At 52.2% G+C, this 12,084-nt stretch overlaps 1 protein-coding gene across 24 annotated transcripts in view; it reads left to right on the top strand.

Annotated features, from left to right (window-relative positions):
- The window catches only part of LOC117978206 (NUT family member 2D-like), a 68,612-nt gene extending 59,738 nt beyond the window's left edge, over window positions 1-8,874 (top strand). For 23 of the 24 annotated variants that reach the window (XM_063607462.1, XM_063607474.1, XM_063607464.1 and 20 more), the window contains 4 exons: window positions 856-995; window positions 1,438-1,865; window positions 2,351-2,467; window positions 2,801-8,874. In XM_063607462.1, the coding sequence (XP_063463532.1) occupies window positions 856-995; window positions 1,438-1,865; window positions 2,351-2,467; window positions 2,801-3,586 (1,471 nt within the window). In that variant the 3' untranslated portion in view covers window positions 3,587-8,874. The remainder of the gene's footprint in view (window positions 1-855; window positions 996-1,437; window positions 1,866-2,350; window positions 2,468-2,800) is intronic. The other variant, XM_063607479.1, reaches the window with a different exon arrangement.
- Window positions 8,875-12,084: the final 3,210 nt, after the last annotated feature.

Genomic DNA, 12,084 nt, shown 5'->3' with positions numbered 1-12,084 from the left:
CCAGGACACTCTGGGCCCCTGGCTCCCTCAGGAAGCTGCTCCTGCCACCTAGAGTGTTCTGGGGTCTCTGTCCTGGCCTATTGGGAAGCATCCCCTGCCTGGCCTGGGGCCATCCCTGCCTTGACACTGGAGGTCATGGCAGGAGCAGCCAGCATCACAGCCCAAAGTGGGTCACCTCCAGCTGTGGGGATGGGGAGAAGGGGCGCTAGTGACTATGGACAAGAGTAGGGTGCAGGCTCCTCACAGCAGGGGCCAGAAGTCGGTTTTCTCCCATCCCAGCCTGGCCATGGAGTTGGGTTGGGGAGATCTGCACCTGGGACACCATGGGACCCATCTCTGGCCTGACTGCCTTTGCTCCTGGGCAGTCCCCTCCATGAAGGCAGACAGATAGCAGCCTCAGGGGAAAGGGGCCCTGTCCTCTGAGCTCAGCTTTTGCTTCCTCCTGACCAGGGGTCTCCCAGGCCTCGTGCCCCTGGGTTATCTTTCAGGGACCCACAGTCCTAGCCTCAGGACTCCTGCATCTGGGCATCATCCCTGATGCCTTCTGCCATAAATCCCACCCCTGGCCAGCTGAAACCTGGAGGAGGGGTCCCCCGAGACCCTCCTGGACCTCGTGGCCCTGAGTTGAGTCAGGAAGCCCCGTTGATGCCATGGGCTCTGCAGGGGCCGGGTGAGGGAGGGTGAGCCCAGAACTCTGGGAGCAGCTTTCTCCTGGGACTGGGGGATGGGACACAGTGAGGGCCTGGACAGCCCACCCGAGGCACTCCCTCCTATCCCTGCCCTCGGCCGCTGCCTGGTCCTGGGGGGAGGGGGCCTGGACCCTCTCAGCACAGCCTGGGCCTCCTTCACCGCCAGGTTCCTGGAGTTTGAGGCTGAGGAGGAGATGCAGATTCAGAAATCGCAATGGATGAAGGGGCCCCAGTGCCTGCCTCCTCCAGCCACACCGAGGCTTGAACCTCGAGGACCCCCGGCCCCTGAGGTGGTCAAGCAGCCAGGTATGGCTTCCCACATTCCCACAGGAGCCGTGGCAAAGGCCAAAGGGGCCAAGGAAGGCCACTGTCCCCACACCCCATGCTTCCCTTCGAGAGGGGGATTTGCTCCCTTCAACAGGACAGTTTCCAGGAGCATATGTTCGGTACTGACCTGGTCAAGTTTCCTAGCTACTCTCTCCCCTCGCCTGTCCAAAACTCCACATATGCTCTGCCCAGGAAGCAGGGATGAGCGGGGAGAGTACACGGCATATTGGTGGCTCCAAACTTCCTCCCAAGCAATGCTGTCTCAGATGTGCCCCTCCTGCCTCCTCCGGGGGCGCTGTGGTTCAGGTGGTCCTGACCCAGCTGGGACCCACTTCACATCCCCAAGCCCTGCCCTCCCCTGTGTGGTGCAAGCAGGAGGAGCGGCCCTCACCACGCCCGTCCTCCTCCCTCTCTTCCTCAGTGTACCTTCCCAGCAAGGCCGGCCCCAAGGCCCCGACTGCCTGCCTGCCACCACCCGGGCCCCAGAGGCCAGAGACCAAGGCCCGCCGGCCACCACCCCGGCCCCACCGGCGAGCAGAGACCAAGGCCCGCCTGCCACCACCCCGGCCCCAGAGACCAGCAGAGACCAAGGCCCGCCGGCCACCACCCCGGCCCCAGAGACCAGCAGAGACCAAGGTCCCTGAGGAGATCCCCCCAGAAGTGGTGCAGGAGTATGTGGACATCATGGAGGAGCTGCTGGGGCCTTCCCTCGGGGCCACGGGGGAGCCCGAGAAACAACGGGAAGAGGGCGAAGTGAAGCAGCCACAGGAAGAGGACTGGACGCCCCCAGACCCGGGCCTCCTGAGCTACATTGACAAGCTGTGTTCCCAGAAAGACTTCGTCACCAAGGTGGGCTGGCCTGGAGTGCTGGGGTCTGCTGGATTCCAGGGGGTGGCACTCCCAGGTCCTTGGAATTAAGCTCTGTTCCTTAGCTACTCAGCAGTGTGTGTATTTCCATGGATTTGAGTGTCTGTGTATGTGATTGTGTGTGTCTGTGTGTTGCTGTGTGTTTGTGTCTGTGGTTTGTTACTGTGTGTCTTTGTGTGTCTGTGTGGGTGTGAGTGTGGAGTGTGTGCGTTACCTGTGTCTGTGTCTTTTCCTGTGTCATATGTGGGTCTGTTTGTGTGTCTGTGCGTGGTTTGTGTGTCTCTGTCTGTGTGTGTGTAGCTACCAGGTCTGTGGTCTGTGTCTGTAGCTGGTGGTCACCATGATATGAGACAGCCCCAGGAGGGTGGGGACGGGGCGCTCGCTGCTTTCTGCATCTCCTCCAGGTGTCCTTGGCTCTAGGTTACTCCCTGCCCAGGAAGCTCACGCCTTCTTCCTTCTGTTTCCAGGTGGAGGCCGTCATTCATCCCCGATTCCTGGAAGAATTGCTTTCCCCAGATCCACAGATGGATTTCTTGGTCCTAAGCCAGGACCTGGAGCAGGAGGAAGGACTCACCCTTGCCCAGGTACCCCAGGGGCAGGAGGGACCTGGCACACAAGGCCCACCTGATTGTCTAATCCTCCCCGCTGGGGATGCTCGGCTTCTTGGGGAGCCACTCTGGAGTGGGAAGATGCAGGTTCAGAGGGAGTAGGATGGACAGGAGCCAGGGAGGGGAGTCAGCATGCAAGCTGTGGTGAGGCCCAACGGGAGGCCCCGCAGAGCCACACCCTCTCTCTTTGACATAAAGCCCAGCTGCCTCAGGCTTCCCTACCTGCCGCCTAAGTGCCCTGGTCTCCACCACCCTGGGCCCTGCTCACACCTGGGACAGTGCCAGTAAGTGCCCCCTTTCCTCCCGCAGCTAGTGGAGAAGCGCCTCCTACCCTTGAAGGAGAAACAGCATGCGAGGGCAGCCCCTAGTCATGGCACGGCCCAGTTGGACTCAAGTTCTTCTAAGTTTGCAGCTGGCCAAGGAGCAGAGAGAGACGTCCCTGACCCCCAACAAGGGGTTGGCATGGAAACCTGCCCACTCCAGACGACTGCCCGGGACTCTCAGGGACGAGGCAGAGCACACACTGGCATGGCCAGGTCCAAAGACTCTGTTGTGCTTTTGGGATGTCAGGATTCCCCTGGGCTGAGGGCTGCCCGGCCAACCTCTCCTCCCCAGGACCACAGACCCACCTGCCCTGGCGTGGGTACCAAGGATGCCTTGGATCTCCCTGGAGGGTCTCCTGTCAGGGAGTCACATGGGCTGGCTCAGGGGTCAAGTGAGGAGGAGGAACTCCCCAGCCTGGCCTTCCTCTTGGGTTCCCAGCACAAGCTTCTGCCCTGGTGGCTACCCCAGAGCCCTGTCCCTGCCTCGGGCCTTCTCAGCCCAGAAAAGTGGGGACCCCAGGGAACTCATCAGTCCCCATCTGCTGGGAGAAGAGGCCTCAACCTAGCACCTTCTCCTGCCAACACGGCCAAGAAGCGACCTCTCTTTGGAAGCCTGTCCCCTGCTGAAAAGACACCCCACCCAGGGCCTGGGCTCAGCGTCTCTGGGGAGCAATCCATGACTTGGGGGCTCGGTGGCCCCTCACAGTCTCAAAAGAGAAAGGGTGACCCCTTGGTCTCCAGGAAGGAGAAGAAGCAGCATTGTAGCCAGTAGGGGCTTCTGAGCAGGCTCTCTGGGGCCGATCCCCAAGGATGGGGCTCTGGCATCCGATGCCCCAAAGCGGTCAAAAGCTTCTTCTCCCCCAGTGCTGATCTTGCTGGGCCTTAGCTTTGGAGGGTAGGGGAGGGAGGGGAGGGAGAGGGTGGCTGAATGGGGAGGGCAGGAAGGGAGGGTCTGGGGGGAAGGGGCTGGGGAGTGGGGGTGGGAAGCAGTGCGTTGGGGGCCTCGTGTGTAAGTGTGAATAAATGTAGTTGTCTTGGAAAATGCTCTTGGGGCTGCTGCCTCTGTCCTCGGTGCTGTGCTGCTCCGTGGAGGGTGTCTGTGAGGGAGGGCAGAGGAACTGGCAGATGCCAGGCTCTGGGAACCCACAGGGGCCGGCCCCACTCTTTCCTCCTGACGTAGGGAGCCCCTTCAGATGCTCCAGGAACTGACAGATGCTGAGGAAGCCCTGATCCCTCCCACCACCCACTCACAAGGCCCTGCCTGCTTTAGGGAGGCTTCTTGAGGCCCCCCATCGTTATCAGCATCCCTGGAAAATCCTGGGATTGGAGAGAGCTGGCTGGCTCTTGTTCTGCTCGGTGGGAGCTGAGGAGAAGGCAGCCACCTGCAACATGGACATGGGGAGAGGAGGCTGCTCCTGCTTAACCCTCATCAGGAAGAGCGCGGGCACTGGGCTGAGGGGAGACGTTGAGGTGACCATCCACACAGGTGTGTTTGGGATACGATGATGGGTGGGGAGCAGGGGAAGTCCTTCTGCCTGTTTCTGGGCAGGAGAGAGTCTTGTCCAACTAGCTAAAGCAGATGCTCCTTGCTGTGGCCACAGGGACTGGCCTCGGGGCCCTCAAGGTCCTGCATGGAGCCCCCCACAGCTATGATTCCCTTCCCATATGATGACTGAACTCATGTGGAATTGATGTAGACACAGATTTACATTGGTTTCTAAAACAGTTCCCTCCCAACACACCATCACCAATGGGAACAAGCATGTCCAGTCCATCAGGCGCAGGGTGGGTGTTTCTGCTGGTTCCAGGGCCCGGAGGAGCTGGGGCCCAGGCCAAGAGGGGCCAAGGGTCAGCCGCCCTTCTGCCAGGCACAGACCCCAAGGGCAGAGCAGGGGCTGCCTGGGATGTGGCATTGGCTGTCTGGGAAGTGCCCTGGGAGTTGGGGGCTAGGTGTTCGCCAAAGGGAGACTTCCAGAGTCTATGAGTGAGATGAGGACTGCATCAGGAGAGGGACCGAGGCTGGGGAGGACGCTCTGCTCTTTCCCAGGTTGTCCTGTCCTCCCAATCTCTGCTGAACTGCCCTCACCCCATGGGCCAACTTCTGCCCCCCTTACCCCTAACCCACCTCTTAGAATCTCAGATCCCAGCATGGACAGGATCCGGCACCCACCCTGGTTCCCTCCTGGCCAACACCTTCTCCACGGTCTGAGTTCTGATTCCTCCCCCAGGGCGCTTATTGGCTCAGGACCCCTGTGACTGCCAGGGCACTGGTCCCAGCACTGCCTGCGTGCAGAGCTGTGGTCACGGCGCTGGGGGCTGGCCCAGCAGCAGAGGCTGGTGGGGCAAAGCTGTCTGGTACACGGTGGCCTGGCCCCTCGGCCAAGTGACAAAGGGAGCCATGTTTGGGTCCTCTCTGGCCCCATCTGCCCACAGAACACAGCAGTCAGCCTGACAGATGCCCCTCTGCCCCGTCCCTTCTGCTCGATGTGGGCAGTGTCGGAGGCCTGCTGTCTTCTGTGGCCTTTGGGAAGGAGAGTTTATCTTGGCAGGGCTTCCCCAGCTCAGTGCACATCAGGCCCTCGGGGAAAATGTGGGGAGCGAAGAGTCACTGGTGGGTGATGTGGGCAGCTCCCGTGACTCCTCTACATTCAGGGCCATCCTCAGGAGATAAGGTAGCACTGCCCCTTTGCAGGGTTTAGGAATGTTAAGTGAGCCGTGTTTGAAGGGAACATGGTCCATACTCTGGCGTGTGTGGGTGCCCAGCCAACTTCCTCACCTAAGGGTGAAAGTGACACCTTGGGGCTCCTGCTGGTTACCCCACTGGCTGTTGTCTATCCCACTGTCCCTGTCCTTGTCTTGGCTGAGCCATTCCTAGGAAGCAGAACTTGTGCTTCCTCCACCTCTGTGTCCCACCTGAGCCCTACAATCTGCCCCTAAATGGGCACAGTGGGGCTGACTGGGGGGCTCTGGTAGACTGAACATACGTCCCCCGCCCAGTTCCTGTGCTGAAGCCCTAACCCCCAACGTGATGGTATTTGGAAATGGGGCCTTTGGGAGTTATTCAGGGTTAGAAGAGACCATGAGGGTGGGGCCCTAATGATGGGATTAGGGCCCTGGTAAGAAGCAGAGACCCCAGAGCTCTCTCTCTCCCTGACACGAGGACACAGTGAGAAGGCGGCCATCTGCAAGCCAGAGAGAGAGCCCTCACCAGAACCTTGCCCACTGGGATGCTAACCTCGGACTTCCAGCCTCCAGACTGTGACAAATACATTTCTTTTTTTAATATGTGCCACCACCCCCAAGTCTATGGCACTTTGTCCTAGCAGCCCTATGTGACTAGGACAAAGTCCATAATCTCAAGAACTTCCTTCATGACTGGTATCTGGAAACCGTGCATCAGAGCCACAGGAAAGAAAGTCTCGGCCCTTTACAACTGTCAGCACACCTCCACCCCAAGTGCAGTGTATCACACATGAACCAGGAGAGCCTGGGACACAGTGAAAAGGAATCTGCAAATACCCATGATGTCATCGCATCCACACTTGGGGAAGCCATGCAGCTTGCTCACAGCAGGTGCTGGAGGTGTGCTGAGGCTCTTGGTCGGCTTGGCCTCCCTGCTCACACACCCAGGTCACTCTCTGGGAACCAGTGCGGCTGGGGTGGCCCCTGGCAGGTTTGCCTCCAGAGACCCCTCCCTTCACCATTGGATGACAGGGCCCCGAAGAAGCCATAGCCTCGTGGGAAACTCCATCTGACAACGTGAGCAAGGCTTGCCCCCGTTAGTGAACATGCTGTGCTTTCTGACAGCTATGAGGATGGACTTGATCCAGGTGGCTGCCCTTTTGTAGCTCACTTGATTCTAACTTCAGCGTTGCATGATGCCCTATGAATGGAATATACAATGTGTGTCTTTCACATCTGTCTTCTTTCACTTAGAATAATATTTCCAATGTCATCTACATTTTTAGTATGTATCATTACATCAAACCTTTTTGTTGCTGAATAATATTCCATTAATGGATATACTAAAATTTATCCATTTATCAGTTAAGAACGTTTGGGTTTTTTTCACTTTTTGGCTATTGTGAATAACACTTCTAAGAACATTTGTGTACAAGGTTTCCTGGGGATGTATGTTTCCATTTCTCATGGCTACATACCTAAGAATGAAATTGATGGGCCATATGGAAACTCTATGTTTAACCATTTCAGAAGGTGCCAGACTGTTTCCAGTGTACATGAACCATTTTATATACCCACTAGCTGTGTGAGGGTCCCAGCGTCTCTCCATATTCGAGCCAACATTTATTATCAACTCTCTTTTTGATAAAGTCATCCTAGTGGTTCTGAAGTTGCATCTCATCGTAGTTTGCATTTGTGTTTCCCTGATGTTGAACCTCTTTCATGTACCTATTCACCACTTGTATATCTTCTTTGGAGCAATGTGTACTCAACATTTAGTAATTTTTAATTGGTTTGTGTTTTGTCATTGAGTTATAAGAATTCTTTATATATTCCAGATAAAAATGCTTTACAAGATATAATTTGCAGAAATATTCTCCCATTCTATGGGTTGTCCTTTACTTTCTTGATGGTACTCTTTGAAGCACAAAAGTTTTTACTTTGGATGAAGTCCAATTTATCTATTTTTTCTTTTGTTACTTGTGGTTTTGATGTCATGTTTAAGAAACCGTTAACTAGTCTTAGGTCATGAAATTTATTCCTATGCTTTTTCCTTTTTTAAAAACCATCTTAAACATTTTAAATTGTACAATTTAGTAATGTTATGTATATTCACATCATTGTGAAATTTACATCTTTAGAAATTTTTTATCTTTCACAACTGAAATTTTGTACACATTAAATACTAATTTCCCCCCTACTCCCACCCCCGGCCCTTGGCAACCACTACTTTATGTTTCTGTGATTTTGACTACCTTAAATACTTCATATGAAGGGAAAGTATTTGTCCTTTTGTGATTGGCTTATTTCACTTAGCATAATGTTCTTGAGATTGATCCATGTTTTAGCATGTGACATGATTTCCTTCTTTCCGTAGGCTGCTTAGTCTTCCATTGTATGTATATACCATATTTTATCCTTTCATCCACCAATGGATATTTGGATTGCATCTCTTGGCTACTGTGAATAATGCTGTAATAGGGATTGTATGGAATTTGTAAATTGTTTTAGGTAATATGGACATTTTAACAATATTAAGTCTTCAAATCCACATACATGGAGATGTCTTTTCATTTATTTATATACTCTTTGGTTTCTTGTAGCATTGTTGTTTTGTAATTTTTAGTGTCCAAGTTGTTTGCCTCCTTGGTTAAGTTTATTTCTAAGTATTTTGTTCTTTTTCATGCTATTATAAATAAAATTGTGGGTTTTTTGTTTTTGTTTGTTTGTTTGTTTATTTGTTTGTTTTTGTAGTAGAGACAGGATTTCACTACGTTGGCCAGGCTGGTCTCAAACTCCTGGCCTCAAGTGATCCGCCTGCCTCAGCCTCCCAATATGTTGGGATTACAAGTGTAAGCTGCCGCACCTGGTCTGAAATTTTCTTCTTAATTTCCTTTCCATATTGGTCGTTGCTAATGTATGGAACTGCAATGGATTTTTGTGTGTTAATTTGCATTTTGTAACTTTGCGGAAATCATTTATTAGTTCTTACAGGTTTTTGGTGGAATTTTTAGGGTTTTCTACATATAAAACCATATAATCTGTAAATAGAAATAATTTTGCTTCTTCCTTTCCAACTGGAATGCCTTTTATATATCTTTTCCTTGTCTAATTGCTCTGGCCCAGTACTACGTTGAATAGAAGTGGCAAGAGTGGGCATCCTTGACTTTCTCCTGTACTTTGAGGAATAGCTTTGTCTTCCACTAGTAAACATAATGTTAGTTGTGGGCATTTCATGTAAGGCCTTTATTATGTGGTAGTATTTTCCTTTTATTCCTAGTTTGTTGAGTGTTTTTAATCATGAAATGGTGTTGAATTTTGTTGAATGCTTTGTCTGAATCATGTGGTTTCTGTCTTTCATTATATTAATGTGGTGTATGACTTGATTGATTTTTGTATCTTCACTCATCCTTGCATTCCAAGTATAAATCCAACTTGGTCATGATGTATAATCTTTTTTTTCTTTGAGATGGAGTCTCACTCTGTCACCCAGGCTGCAGTGCAGTGGCGCAATCTCGGCTCACTGCAACCTCTGCCTCCCAGGTTCAAGTGATTCTCCTGCCTCAGCCTCCTGAGTAACTGGGATTACAGGCACCTGCCACCACGCCTGGCTAATTTTTGTATTTTTAGTAGAGACGGGGTTTCACCATCTTGGCTAGGCTGGTTTTGAATTCCTGACCTCGTGGCTCTGACATGGCAACTTTGCTGACCAGTACAGGGTGTTCTTGTCCAGGAGTCCATGGACCCTCAGGCAATCTAGCAAAATTTGGAGTAGGTGATGGGCTTGGAAATTTCAGTGAAGATTTGGGAGTGTCCTAACCCCAGCTATTTAAGAGCCTCTGCTTTAGATGGTGTGAGGGACCCAAAAACCACATTCTATATAGCTGTCCTGGGCATGCTTGGTCTTCCCGCAATGAATTTTCTGTAGTGTGGTCTCAGAGCTCACTTCACTCCACCCTGAGACTCTTGTACAGTGAAGTGCAAGGATGTGGCCAGGCCAATTGTCAGCAGTCAGCTCCTGGCCTGCCTAACTCAATATAGAGCATGCGTCCACCGTGTGCTACTCTGCTGCCCAGAGTCATCAGGCTCATGAGCCAGATACAAATGCTGAGTCTGGGGCCTGTGTGCCCTAGAGGCCCTTTCCTGTCAGTTGGCTCAGGGAGCATCACAAAGGGCACTCTTCTCCTCAGTCTCTCTCACATCTCTCTGGCAGACAGGTGGTCATGATCATCAGTGCTGTGGGGCCCTATTATTCCAGAGCAAATGCTGGAGCCAGACTTACCCTGTGGAAATGCACGAGGATGTGGGCTGTGGTGATGGGCACCCTCAGTCAGGCACCAGCTGTCCCGCGTTCCTGGCTTCCACCTCTGGGGCAGCTCCCCGACATTCTCTGAAGTCTGTCCGCTTCATTTTCTGTTACATTTGCCCTTGTCATGGGGAGCAGTGGGCTTTGGCCTGTTTACCTAAGCCCTCATGTGTGTGCTGCAGCCTGGCTTGGGACACATTTGGTCTCCATGTGAAGACCGAGATTGCAACTTTCTGTGCTTGGAGCCCAAAAGGACAGGTGGGGCCTGAGGGACGGGTGCCCCCATCCCAGGACAAGGAACTTCCCCCAGGAGAGCTGCTCATGGCCCCCTTTAACTCCCAACTCCCATGGAGGGGCTGACAGGGGCTCCCTGCAAGCTGAGGCTCTGAGCACAGGGACACCTGGGGCCCCACATACCAGCCCCATGAGAAATAGGGCCAAAGAGCCTCATTCCCCCTGTGAGTGGCTGGTCATCCACACTTCAGGGCCTCATCCTGCGCTGATCTGCACCTGACATGCTGAGTCTTCCTTGGGCTTCATCCCCTGGAGTCGTCCCCTATTCCTGGCTCCCATGCTGGTGGCCCTGCCTTCTCCCCCAGACACCAAAGGACTCTCCAGGCCATACCTCAGTGACAGCAGCTTTGCCATCTCACTGGCCTCAATCCCAGAAAAACTTCAAGAGAGCAAGGCCCAGGATTTTAAAAGGGCTAAGACTAATGTTACAGAAAATGGACTGTGAGATAAGGAATTTTCACAAGTATTCTCCAATTTATGCAGAGCATGAAACAGAAATTGTGGAATTCAAAGTTGCAAAAAACAACACTAAGAAATAGTGGTTTAAGCGGATGATGCTTTCATGGATTCAGGGAAATGTCTGCTATCCACAGAGTGTGCAGAGGAAGTGCCTGGTCCTGGTGGGTAGCATGGCTGTGGCTCATCCAAGAGAATGAGACAGGGCTGGGCAAGCCTTATATGTGGAATTCACCAGAGTGAAGCTTGGCCAGTGATGCAAGGGAAGGACCACGATGCTGAAGGTGTTGACTACCAATTTTTGCCACCATCAACCCTGATTCAAAGCATTTGCTGAAGAACCAGAGCAGACTGACAGTGAGATTTTGGGCCCCCGGGCCAGTCATCCCTACAAAATGAAATATTTCTCTAAGAACAGGACAAGGAGTCACCATTTTCCCAAACCACAGACCATATCTTAATAGAACAACTTTTTAAGAAGTTTTTATTTTATTTTAAAGTTCCAGGATACATGTGCAGAATGTACAGTTTCATTACATAGGTATACATGGGCCATGGTGGTTTGTTGCACCTATCAACCCATCGTCTAGGTTTTAAGCCCTGCCTGCATTAGGTATTTGTCCTAATGCTCTCCCTCCCCTTGACCCTGACCCCCTGACCCCCTGACAGGCCCCGGTGTGTGATGTTCCCCTCCCTGTGTCTATGTCTTCTCATTGAATAGAACAACTTTTAAAAATGTGCAGCTGGAGCAGCCTTGAAGGGAATTGGTAAGCATTGAGTGGAGAGTGATGTGTTTCAGGGAGGATTTGGACTGTCTGGCTTGCAGGTGACCCTCTTGTCCCACAGAGGCAGTCTGCCAGTAACTCATCAGGAAGCCCAGGTAGTCTTCCTCAGGCACTTCCATCATTCCTGGGATGGCAGAGATAAAAAGGGACTGGAAGAGATGGGGGCAGAGAACAGCCCTCACTGACAGCACAGAGCCTCACCTCTCCACACAGTCTCTGTCTCCTCTCCTCCTCTGCCCACACAGTGACTCCCAGCCGCTAAGATTCCTGCTTTCAGCAATGCCCCTGATAGCACACCAAATATCTGAGGAGTTCTCAAACACCAACTCTTCACTGCCCATTAGCACAATGAAGAAATTGAGGAAAATGTATACGTCCCTGAATGTTGCTAATGGTCTTAGGGCAAACTGCTACTTATTCTGCATTATGTACTTCTTAGTTAATTGGTGTTAGGATGTCATTTTTAATGAAATGATGTTAATAGTGTTTGTAAAATGAACGATGTGCAACCCCATGAAAAACTCTGTGCTTTTTGAAGGAGTAAAGGAAGGAAGGAGGAGTGATAAAAATCTTAATTGTTGAAGTGGCATGGGGGCAGGTTGAACTTGTCCAAGACTGCTTCCCTGCAGGCCAGCCTCCTTAAATGCTTCATGAATGCTCTCCATCGCTGGGCATAAGGTCATCAAGGCTGAGTTCCAGTAGAAGAGACATTCTAGAGGTCTAGAATGTCTTATACAAACACACTTA

Source organism: Pan paniscus, chromosome 8 (assembly GCF_029289425.2).
Source record: "Pan paniscus chromosome 8, NHGRI_mPanPan1-v2.0_pri, whole genome shotgun sequence".
Lineage (NCBI taxonomy): Eukaryota > Metazoa > Chordata > Mammalia > Primates > Hominidae > Pan > Pan paniscus.
Note: the sequence above shows the minus strand (reverse complement) of the source record. Positions and strands in the feature narration are given on the sequence as shown.